General features: G+C 43.8%; 1 protein-coding gene across 4 annotated transcripts in view; it reads left to right on the top strand.

The window, feature by feature from the left end:
* The window catches only part of HYDIN (HYDIN axonemal central pair apparatus protein), a 343,587-nt gene that overhangs the window by 308,626 nt on the left and 22,535 nt on the right, over positions 1 to 12,426 (top strand). For all 4 annotated transcript variants that reach the window (XM_087940240.1, XM_087940242.1, XM_087940241.1 and 1 more), the window contains exons 71-74: positions 6,752 to 6,890; positions 7,393 to 7,558; positions 8,475 to 8,622; positions 11,740 to 11,947. In XM_087940240.1, coding sequence (XP_087796366.1) covers positions 6,752 to 6,890; positions 7,393 to 7,558; positions 8,475 to 8,622; positions 11,740 to 11,947 — 661 coding nt within the window. The remainder of the gene's footprint in view (positions 1 to 6,751; positions 6,891 to 7,392; positions 7,559 to 8,474; positions 8,623 to 11,739; positions 11,948 to 12,426) is intronic.

A 12,426-nucleotide genomic window follows, 5' to 3' on the forward strand; every position in this document is an offset into this window, starting at 1 on the left:
TGAAAAGCAGTCATTTCAGTGCCATTGTAACTTCAAATGGTCACTAAATGAACTGTTGTAAATTGAGGACTACCTGTATATACAGAAGTTAATCCTGTTAATTTCAAGGGGCCTACTGGATTCGGCTTCTTTCTGAACATGTAATTTCCAGAATAAAGTTATTGGCCTTATTGGAAGGTGGGAACAGAGGGCGGAAGGAATGGTTGTTAAATCGAGGGCTACCTGTATGGGCTTCAACCTCCAGAATTCCCAGCCTTCTTTTCTCTGCAGATCCCATATCCAGTGTCAAGATGAAGAGATGAGACAGCATTTTATCAATAAAAAAATAATTTTGGATTATTCACTTTGTAAGGTCTGGCAGTACGCTTAAGCCAAAAATGAACCAAAACAAAGACTTAAACGGAGGCTTGCAAATCAAAGAAAGCAGACTTTACTTTTTAATCAAAGTTAAAGTTCTAAGAAATTGTTCTTAGTTCTCTAATTACCTTCTACATCTCTAGTCATGTAATTTAACTAGCTGTTAAACTCTAGAAATGTAATCTAACTAAGATTTACATCTTTCTGCAACAGGCAGATTCTTTTCTGGCAGTGTTATCTTTTCTCTGTTGTCTGCCTAATTGATCACTTCAGCCTTTTGTTAACACCACAGGTCAAAGATGTGTGTGTGAATTGCTTTGACAGTTGGATATATAGTTACGTGCCAATTCCTGGAGGAAATAGGGGTGGCATTTATGGAAGGATTCATGAAGGATTATTTATGGAAGGATTCTTGAAGGATTTAGATAACAGGACCATATACTTGATACAGGAGGATGCAATTGATTTCAGGCATATGTTTAATAATGAATAAATGCATAAGGAAATACATCTGCAGCAGGATAACATATGTTACAAGAGAGCAAATGTCTATAGAGTAACTTTCTACTTAATGCTATGATATTTTACTTTTTATTTATTATCATTATTCCCTTTCAACTTTATATGATCACAATCTTAAAATCAGACCTACAGTATGAATACACTCTTAGTTCTTACTCTTACACCAAAACTTTCTAAAATGCACAGATGAAAAACTATAGAGTTTCAAAGACAGTACTTAAGGATAAAGTGAACTTCATTAATGAAGTTAAACACCCACACACCCATCCATTCGAACATCAATACAAAACCACAGGTCACCCTGTCCAAAAGGGACCCTCCAAAAATAACAGACTTGTAGGCAGTGAACCGGATGCAAATCCCAGGGAGGACCATCTACCTATAAAGCCAAAGGACAAGGGGCTGGGGAGGAGGAGGTAGGGAGATCAACTCGCAATCCTGTAAATCCCAAAGCTTAAAAGAGAAAACTCCTAGAAAGCACATATGCACCCAGCCCTTTCGCACCAACCAGCATAGCTAAAAAGACACTAGCCCAGTTGGCTCTGCCGAGCCCAGAGAGGTCCTGTAGCTTGCCAAGAAGCCAGAGAATGCAGTTGGTGAGCATGCGCACTTTAGAAACTGCATCCCACCTTCGGGGTTGTTTCAAAACACGATGGGGCTGTTTTGTTCACCGCTGGTTGAACGAACCTGAAACTCTTGCTGAGCCCAATGTATGTAGCAGAGACGGTGTGGGGTTAGTTTGGTCAGGCAAATTATCCCCCCCCCTTGCTACTAAGGTGGATTCCTGAGTGCGGCGCTGCAATGTAGAAACGGGAAATGGAGCAGCCAGCATGAGGGGAGCAGGAGGAACAGGGAGAAGAGAAGGGCAGCAGGCAGCCTCCTCCTTCCCTCGTGCCAGCCACTCCGTTGCCCATTTCACCATTGCAGTGTGGCACCATGGAGCTTTCCCCACCCATCACCGCCCAGATGCCCTTGCTTCTCCGAAGGATTTCCTTGCCTAGCTGATTTGCAGCTCCTTCGTGTTTCTTGCCATTGTGTGCAGGGAAAGAAAAGTTTGTGTGGGGTTAAAAAAAAAGTTAAATCAATTGCGATCTTTCTCTTTTGCTAGAAATTGGAATTGATTGATTTAACTTTTTTTTAGCCCCACACAAACTTTTCTTTCCCTGCACACAATGGCAAGAATCGTGAAGGAGCTGCAAATCAGCTAGGCAAAGAAATCCTTGGGGAATTTGTTCACCTGGCCAGCTCAGCCATGGGGCTTCCTGGCCATGGGAAACAGGAGAACGCACTGGCAGTGAAGCAAGCCAGGCAAGCCCAAGGATGGTGGGGGGATCAGCGCAGCGGCCTAGGCCAGCTGGGGAGTCAACTCAACCGGGGCTTGCTTGCAGGTTCACTCACCCAGGGAGATCAGGGCCTCAGCAAAAGGCAGGCAGCAATGGCAGGCGAAGGCAGGTTAGTAATGGTGAGCGAGATGAGGAGTGACTGGACAGTGAAGGGGTGGGAGGGGTGGCGCCAGCCAAGGGCGCAATTTACTGGTTCTCCGAACTGCGCAGAATCATAACTACCGGTTCTATAGAACCGGTCAGAACCGGTAGAATCCCACCCCGATCCTTTTTTTAAAAAAATAACATTTTATTGAGTTTTAACAAAACAAATAAAACATCTTATTTGAGTACAGCATCGTTCCGAGTTATCACATTTCCATACAGACACAATTTCATATGCATATTCATCTTATGTATTCAACTTCATAACTTATTACTCTTTTTCCAACTTCTCACTATTTCTCCCATTACTTCTCTTAATTTTCTTTTATGGTTATCTCATTTTCTTCTTATTCAATTCTATTTCTTTTACCTAAATTTCTATATCTTTTTATTCATTGTACTTATACTTTCATCTGTCTTGTTTACAATTTCATATGTACTCTTCCAACATTCTTAAAAAGCAAAATTCCCTCTATGATTGCCAATCAAAGTGCAACACCTTTAAATATTATTGTTATTATCATATGAAATCTCATTAAATATTGAATTTGTGCATTCTAAAATTATAACATTCAAATTTCTAATATCTATTTTATATCATGTAGATCTCATCATTCAGACTCTGCTTGGTACTTCCCCTTGAAAAAGTAAAAAGAAAATTTCTAAAAACATAGCAAAAACTATATCTATATCTATATAAACATTAGTAAACAAAATAGTTATTCAAAATAATTCTAGTACTGGTATGAACCTTGTAAATCTTTCACGTTTCTTTTCAATATCTATCAATCTTTGAGAACAATTGAAATGTTTCCCTCCCTTCTTCATTATTACTTAACTGTTAATAAGCATACTATTGGATAGTCATACAGTTTTATCTTATAAATTATTTACTATTAATAAGCAAAATAATTATTCATTCTAATAACTGGTATAAATTTCCTTATACATCTTTCACATTTCTTTTCAATGTTTTATCAATCTTTAGAAACAATTGCAATGTTTCCCTCTCTTTGTTATTATTGCATTAATTATAAATAAACATACCATTACAAAACAATACAGTTTTATCTCATAGATTATTTACTTATTTCATTTCTAACTCATTACAGTATTCTACTGTCACAACACTATCTTTTGTACCTTTGCAGAATCCTCACTTTTAACTAAGTTTAACCATTGTCTCTGTGTTTTCTAGCTGAGCAAATACCCTTAATCCTAGTACGTTTCCCCTTTTTCTTTATTTCCTGTTCTTGTCCTCATGAGTTCTTTCCCTTTCTATCTTCCCCCCTTTTTCTCATCCCTTTTTTTATACTCTTCTCTCTCTAATTTTCCCTTCTGTGGTTTTCTTTTCTGCTTCTCCTTGTTGTTATACTTCTTTTTCAGACTATTTTTCTTTTTGGCTGTTCCCTTTAATCTCAAACTTTTAACTCCTTTCCCCCTTTTTCCCCTTATTACCACACTTTGCATTATTTGATCCTTGAAAATGGCTTCTTCTTTGTCCCGCCCTTCTTCTTCTTGAAGCTTTTCCTTCTGCTTTTCATAGTTCAGGATCTCCATTTCAAGAAATTCAAATACGAAGCCAAAGGATCTTCCTCCCTTTCTGCATCTTCTTTCTGTTTTTTTTAAGATTCATCTTCAATTCCTCCAGGAGTGATGGCATTTTAAACACTTTTGAACAACCACCCGATTGACTTTAAGTAAAAACAGAAAAAGAAAGAAAAAAACCAATGCCAAAAACTTTTTTTTTTAATCACCAAATGATCCCAGACTGTTCCTTCCTGTTTCTTTCCTTTCCTTTCCCTTTCCATGGGTTACTCTATCTTTTAATAAGATTTCAGTTACAATGTATCCTCGGGAGCCTTTTCAAAGTTTCACTGTTAATCCTCTTTATTTTTCCAGGTGGCACTCCATTTTTCCATTATTCCAAGTCCCACCCTTTTGCCTCCACTCTTCTCCTTTTTAGGACTTTAAAATGACCAAGAAAAAAATCTTTATTCTCCTTTTGACACTTAGATTTCAGCTTAAGGTTGCCTATTAGTGTCAAAATAGATTAATATAAATTTCTTTCCATACCATTTGTAATTGTCAATATAAAGGTAAAAAAGGGGTTTTTAACCTCCTTTTCTCTCTCCTTCGCCGCTGAAAGATCTTCTTTCAAAAGTATCCCTCTAAGTACTTTTAGATTCAGGGTACCTTGCTTAGATGTTCTCTGTTGTTTAACCCGGTCTGTCCTGCTTTCCTCTTTGTCTTCCTCCTGCACAATCTAATCCAGTCGGGTTCTTCTTTGAGGCGGCCATTTCTGATCACCGCTTCGGGGAAGGGGAGTTTAGACCAGCCAAGGAGGAGAGATGCAGCTCCCCTCCACTCGGCTAGCAATCTTCCCCCTCTTCACCACCTCTACGGGGTGGCTTCAGCCCCGAATCCAAAGGATCGGGGCGCTCCAGCGGTGAGCACAGATCGAAACCGCGCACAATCGCAGATTTCAGTCTGTCGTTGAAGAAACCCAAACCGGAAGTCCACCCCGATCCTTTTTTATTATGACAAAGGTATACCAGATCGATACTTATAGAACTCTAGGTGTTGCATTACGTCTCCTGAAAACAGTTCCTTTGATTGGTTGATAGATTTGGTTGATAGGCAAAGGCTGAGGAGATGTGTTTGCTTATATGCATATTTAAAGTAATTTATAATTCATGGTCATGGTCATGAAGTGCACTGAAGATGGTGTTTGATTTCGTTGTACGAGGTGCAATGACAATAAAGTAAACTAAACTAAACTAAACTTATTTATTTATTTATTTATTTATAAATCTTGCACATTTCTTTCTTTTGTTGCTTTAGGATTTTGTAATAATATTTGTTCATATACATTCAAATAACATTGAAATAAAGGTAGAAAAATGTTATGGAGTATGTTGTTTGGGAATAAGAATTTATGTATGCTTTTCTGTGTGAAAGATGCTGTGTTGTCATTTGATAACCAATTTTTGCAGCAAATGCAAGACCATACAACAAGGAGTATCAATCTAAAAATTAATTCATCGCAGACCGAGGTAATTTTGTTTGGCAAGGAAAGTCAAGTGAAAAATTCCCAATATAAATATTCTTGGCCAAAAAGTGGAGTCAAAGATGAATTTCTGTATAGAATGATGGGTAAAGAGGGAATACATTTTGATGTCAAATCCTGATAGAGGAACAGTGGTACAAACTCCAACCACCAACTCCTATGGTGTCTTATAGGATTGCCTGGTTTGTTAAAGGAAGTCAGAGGCTTTTCTTCCTGTGTTATCTGGAAGTAGGAATTGGTACATCACGAGAAACGTACACACTGAGGAAATGGAACAGTTCCAGAGTAGTTCTGTAAAACAAGAGATCCAGTGAAGAATGTATGAATGATAACTGAATATGGGCTGATTTCAAAAGTGAAATTACTTGTGGCAGAGAGGGGGAATCAATGGGGATCCGGTTGCAAGCAAATATATGAAGGAAGAGTGGATGACCTTAGACAAAGAGGTTGAATGGGGTGAAGAGAGATGCAGAAGAGAGTCTGCTCTCTTCTGAACGGCAAACGCCAGGTGCCAGCATTGCATGGCAAACTCAGCTCCGTTGGTGTGTGTGTGTGTGAGACTAATATTGTGATGCGCTAGAAAAGGAGTCATGGTGGCATTGCAATGCCATGACGTTGCTTTCAGCCATCTGACATTTAAAGAATATTTCTACCTTCCCTTCTGGCCTTTAGAAGGGACTGAAGACTTGGCTTTACCATCTTGTTTGAGATCCAGTCATGGTGGCATGGATGCTGCTAAACAGTTACATCTTTAGCAGGCTGGATTGCACTTTTTCAGATTGTGGTTGTTATCTTTACATGGCTTTTTTCCCATTTCTTTTAGTGTTTGTAATGGCTTTTGTTGTATGGTTTTGGTTAAAGTTTGCTTGTGTGTGTGTGTGAATGTATTCATTTTGTGAGCTGCCCAGAATCCTATATGTGAGACAGACAGAGAGAAAGAATAAAAGGCATTCCCCAAAGGGAGAAAGGTTTGCAAGGTTTCCTTTCTTTTTTTCTTATCCAGTGCTTGTAATTCCTCAGCATGTTGTTTCTTTCTTCCTTCCTGGGCATCACATGACAAAAGGGAAAAGTGTGATAGGTGTGTGTCCATGGAGCTCAGGCACCCAGTCCACTATGTTGTGCCAGTCCAGCCAAAACGTGGAGAGAGTTTGAGCCTCAACTAATGGAACTGAATCTCTTGGTGAAGGGTAGTTTTGTAGCTCTTTCCTCTGTGTAAAGGCTCATTTTGAATACATTAAAAGGCCTGCTGCTTCAATGTGATGAAAGAGAAACACCTGGCTAGGTGGTCCTTATGTTCCCCTTGTCTTCACGGCAGGAGCTTTGCCGTCCTGAACCCCACCAACGCCACCTACTCTTTCCAGTGGAGGTGTGAGCAGCAGGAGGAGAGGAAGACTCCCCCAGCCTTCATCTGTTTCACTGAGCGGGGGCTCCTTCGGCCAGAGAAGAAGATAGAGGTGTGTGCGTGAAAAGGGGGGCTCAAGCCCAGAAAGCTCGGCTGCTCGGAGCCCCTTCTGCTCTGGAGCCCTCGGGGGTGGCTTGGAGGAAATTCCCGGCTTCTGGTTCAGCCCATCATAGGGCTCTTTCCTTTCTTTCCCCCAGAGTGTTGTGGCTCTCCTTCTCCGGGGGGCGGGGGCAGATACGGAATGCTGGGATATTTGCTCCTGCCTTAATCTCCTTTCCAGCAGCTTGGAAGTGAAGGCGGAAGGCTTCTCAGCTGGTAGAAAACCCTCTGTGGCCCTTCACACAGCAATGAAAGACTCACCCAAGTCTTCGATATACTGTAATATTTTAAATCTTATTTAACCTTTAAACATCCAACAGTTAAATGCTGTTTTGGAATTCTAGCACGCTTTTAAAGGCTTTGGAATTAAAACGCCAAATTCCCTGTTGTTCCATTATCCTGCCCAGTGAGAACCATCCTGTGCCAGAACTTTGCCTCTGTCTTTTCCTCTCTAGATCATATTCGAATTCATTCCCAAACATCTGGATGTTACTGAATCCTTCTGGACCTTCACCATTTCCGAACACAACATCACGGTCCCTTTCCTCCTGGTGGGCCACACCACTGACCCGGCTGTCTCTTTCGAGAAAGTCCACCTGAATCTCCACTCGCTTCTGATTGGTAAGAGCAGCCCCGGAGGACTTGGGGGCCCCAGGGCTCCTGGCTCCTCCTCCCTCTCGGTAGCCCCACGGCCTCGAAGGGCACTGCCTGCAAGGCAGCCTTCCGTCAGCTCTGCTAAAAACAGTCTTTCCACTTTAATTCTGATGTGCAGGTAATCCTCCACTTACAACAATTCCTTTAGTGGCCATTCAAAGGTACAACGACACTGCAAAAAATGACCTAGGACCGCTTTTCACAGTTCTGACATTTGCGGCATCCCCACGCTCCGTGGGATCCAAATTGAGATGCTGGGCAACTGGTTCACACTTATGACCATTGCAGCGAACCCTTTTGTGACCTTCTGACAAGCAAAGTCAATGGGGGAGCCACATTCACTTAACAACCAGATTACCAAATTATCAACTGCAGTGATTCACTTAACAGCTGGGGGAAGAAATGTCATAAAAAGGGGCAAAACTCACTTAACAAATGTCTCACTTAACAACAGAAATGTTGGGCTCAATTGCGGTTTTAAGTCGAGGACTCCCTGTAATCATTTGGATGACAAAGCAGAGAAGACCTCAGGGGACAAGGAGAAATTTCAGCTCCTGCAGCTGATTTAAACCTTCTGCTCTTTCAAGTCCACAGAAAGAAAAACGCAATGCAGACGTTAAATTGGGACACCTGGAGGAGGAGCCTCCCTTTTGCGCTTCCCACTCCTCCCTCCCTCCCTCCAAACCAGGATAAACATTTGTTTCCTGTGATTTAGGATTTCTGCTGGGGCATCTTAAAAGCACCTTGGCCTTCTTTTGCAGCCACATTGCAATCAGTTTGCTAAGATCTGTTTCACAAGTTTTTGCCAAGCCATTTTATCTCGAGTGAAATTTAATTCCTAAATTCCCTGAATTCCACATTGCAAAGGCCTCTCTCTTTCCAGGACATGAAGCTCGTGAGTGCATCCATATTCACAATGATGAGAACAAAGCCTATACTTTTGCTTTCCGAGACGCTTCCCGTTTTTCAGAGGGGCGAATCAACTGCTTGAGCGTGCAGCCCATGGAAGGGCTGGTCCTGCCTCATTCCAGGTGAAGGAGAGAGAGAATCGGGCGTTAAAGGGGGCAAGCAGCCCCTCAGGATGAGACCTGATGTGGCTTTGAGGTAGCTTAAGATAGGTTTGTGTGGCTTATAGCAGGGGTGAACAAGGGGACTGTTGTGGAGGGCCAAACTAATGTAACCTGGTTTGAGGTCCTCAAACTCCATCACCTCAACTCCTCAGGTTGCTCCAGGTAAGAGGTGTGCTGTGCAGGTGCAGAAAAGCACTTTTTCTCCTTGCTCTCCCTCAGCTGCCAGCTGACTGAAGGAGCACCCAGTGACTGCATAGAGTTGGATCTAGCCAGTGGTGGGATTCAAAATTTTTTACTACTGGTTCTGTGGGTGTTGCATGGCTTGGGGAAGGACATACTGCAAAATCCCCCTTCCCTTCCCTCCCCACCCCACTAACCTGCTTTCCAGCTCCGTTCAGCTTCTTTTTTACAGGTCAACCAAAGAAGACCCAGCCAATCAGCTGGGACTTGGGAGGCAGAGAAGAGATGGGGTTGGTGGGGCCAGTCAGAGGCGGGATTGGCCGGTTCTCCAAACTACTCAAAATTTCTGCTACCGGTTCTCCAGAATACCACCTCTGGACCCAACTTTCCTTCTTCTCCTGTAGCACATTTATTTACATTTGATTTCTCATTTCTGAATTGACTTTACATGAGCCGGCCACTGTGGGCAGGGACAGCCAAATGGTCAGTTGCAGAGGTGGGATTCAGCCAGTTCTGACCAGTTCTGGAGAACCGGTAGCGGAAATTTTGAGTAGTTTGGAGAACTGGCAAATACCACCTCTGACTGGAGATTTTACAGTATCCTTGCCCTGCCACGCCCACCAAGCCACGCCCACAGAACCGGTTGTAAAAAAAAATTGAATCTCACCACTGGTCAATTGAGGCTGAAGGGGCTATAGAATGCCTGTTCTGGCTTGCAGGATGGATGGATGGATGGGAAGAAGATGATTTAGGAGACTGACGGGGGTGGGTGGGGGGGTGCCTCAAATGTATCATACTCACTGCTGTGTTTTTTTTCTGGTTTGGTTATTTTTTGCACTCTTTCAATCTGATGTAGCCTCCCAGAATTGCAATTTGCAAGTTGGTGGCCATAAAAATTGATTAACTAAAAAATACAAGTATAGATAGTCCTCAGCTTACAACAGTTCATTTAGTGACCGATTTCATTTAGTGAAGTTACAACAGCACTGAAAAAAGGGACTTATGACCATTTTTTACACTGTTGGGACATCCCCATGGTCACATGATCACAATTCAAACCATCCCCTTTTCCAGTGGTGGGATCCAACAAATTTAACAACTGGTTTGTCCCAAAGACTAGGTGGGTGTGGCTGGGGTGGTGGTCATGTGACTGAGTGGGCATGGCCAAATCAATGTCACTCACGGCAAGGTGGGGTGGCGCAGGTGAGCTGCAATGGTGGTGGCAATGGCTAGAACCTTAGACTTACCTTTGTGCAGCAACAGCAACGGTGATTCTTCGACACTGTTGCTGGGTCTCTTTGCCCAACAGTCAAGGTTTTTAAAAAGGGTTTTGCAGCAGGAAACGGTGGGCGGCTACTTCTGGCCCTTGTTGGCACAGCTGGGCACACTTGCCCTGAGACACTGGCCTCCAGTCTCCACCTCTCTGCCAGTCAGAACTGAGCCTGTGGCAGCTGGAAGCTTCTCATGCTGGCACTGAGGCAGTGGCTTCAGGCTTCTCGATGGGGAGCTTGGCCGCCTTTCGGGCCCTGCTCTGGACTGCTGCCTGCTCAACCTCTGCTCTGCCTCGGGTCCCACATCCAGCCCGCCACAAGGGGACATGCCACTTCCAGGCCAGCCTGGCTGGCAGATGGGTAAACAGGCGGCATTTTCTCTCAGGCCTCCTACCTGGAAGGCCCCGCAGAAGCCAAAGCTGGGCCCAAAAGGCAGCTTAGCTGCATCGTGTTCCCCCCCACCAAGCGGTCCTTAGGCTCTGTGCAGCAAGCCCGGAGCGGATCTTCTTTCCTCGCCATCAGACTTAACTTCCAGCCCACGGGGTTCACATCATTTCTCACAGCAGCGGCCCGACTTGGGGCAAGGGGCAAGTGCGCGGCATATGGGCGGAGGCCCCGGGGAAAGCCAGAGCCAGGGACTGGCATGTCCCCTGACCTTAGGGAAAGGCAAGCGGTGGTGAGAACCAGGCCTGAAAAGTGGCTGAATCTTGCTGTGTCCCCCCCAAGGTGGCCGCTCAGCCGAGCGCCTTACCTTCACAGGCAGCCACAGTGAGCAGAGCGGGCGCAAAGATCAGCTGGGCTGCATGGTCTGGGCAAGCGAGCAACAGAGCCAGAGTGGTGGGTGCAGGCATGACTCTAGCTACCGGCCAAGGCGAGTGGGGCCAGCCAATGGTGGGATTTGCCGGTTGTGCATAATCTTAACAATCAGTTTGCCTGAAACAGTCCAAACCAGCGAATCCCACCTCTGCCCTCTTCTGACCTTCTGACTAGCAAAGTCAAAGGGGAAGCCAGTTTCACTTAACAACTGGGGCAAAAACGGTCGTACAATGGGGTAAAATTCACTTAACAAATGTCTCACTTAGCAACAAAAATTTGGGGCTCAATTGTGGCTGTAAGTCAAGGACTACCTGTATTTCTCTTTTAAAAAAAATGATTTACAGGATTTTCTCCCTGAGATTTTGCTGAGGCCTTCCCTTTTGTTTTTAGGGTCCTTGGATATAACTATTGTGCTCATCATTAAGTGGAATGCTTGTTCTTTAATTTCTTTAATTCTGATTTTGTACAGAGGTAAACAGCCAACTTGCTGTCAACAGCAGATCTGGATAGGTCCGCTTTTTTACTGGAAGGTGCTCAGGAACCAGAGACCAGCATTTTAAAAATTTGGCATTTACTTATTAATTTATTCATTCGTCCAGTTTATATGGCTGCTTATCTCATCCTACCTGAGTTGCTAACAATAATTAAAACAGTGTAGAAACACCAAAGAATAATGAATCAAGGGATGCCCATCGGGTGCAGCCAAGCCAGAAGCCCAGAAATCAACCCCACCACTGCATGGGCTCTGACACACACCCAGATCCTAGGCCCAGAGAGCTAACTCAACCCAACAAATGTGTTTTCTCACCAGATTCCCCATTCACATCCACTTCACACCGACTCAGGAAGGAGAAGTGAATTTCAACCTTCTCTGTGACGTCAAGAAGAAAAGCCAGCCGCTCTGTCTGAATGTCAAAGCCACTGGCCACACCATGAATGTCTCCGTGAAATGTGAAGAAAACCACGGGGTGGTGACTGAGCTGAACCCTGAGCATCCGAAGCAGATCCACTTCCGTGAGGTGAGAGGGCCATGAGCAGAGCAAGGCTGGCCTGAACGTACATGCAGGAAGCTTGGAGACCACCTTCGGTGGGCTTGGCTTCATGGCTTCCTACTCAGCATCTTCAGTTCTGTGATAGAAAAGGATCAGCTGCATGTCCTGGCCAATTCAATCCCCCCCCCACCCCCCAAGAATCTTTTTCTTCCTCTACCTTGTGGATTAGAAGCTTTATGATTGAGGGGTTTTATAGCCGTCACTCATGGCCATCCCAAAAGGTAGCCCAGAGTCATCTTCTTCCTCTTGAATGATCGGACTCAGGGTCTGAACTCCTTGGGAGCTAAAAGTTTGTTGGGCTTACTTTTTTTTCAGGAGCCCTCAACATTTCAGGGGCACATTAGGAATTTCATCTTTTTTTCCAAATCAATGGAAAAGTCCACCAAAAGTACACAACCACAACTGTCCATCATTGATATTTTGTAAGAAAAAAAAATAGTTTTTAA

This window comes from Pseudonaja textilis, chromosome 11, assembly GCF_049901715.1.
Source record: "Pseudonaja textilis isolate UNSWEBS1 chromosome 11, rPseTex1.2, whole genome shotgun sequence".
Lineage (NCBI taxonomy): Eukaryota > Metazoa > Chordata > Lepidosauria > Squamata > Elapidae > Pseudonaja > Pseudonaja textilis.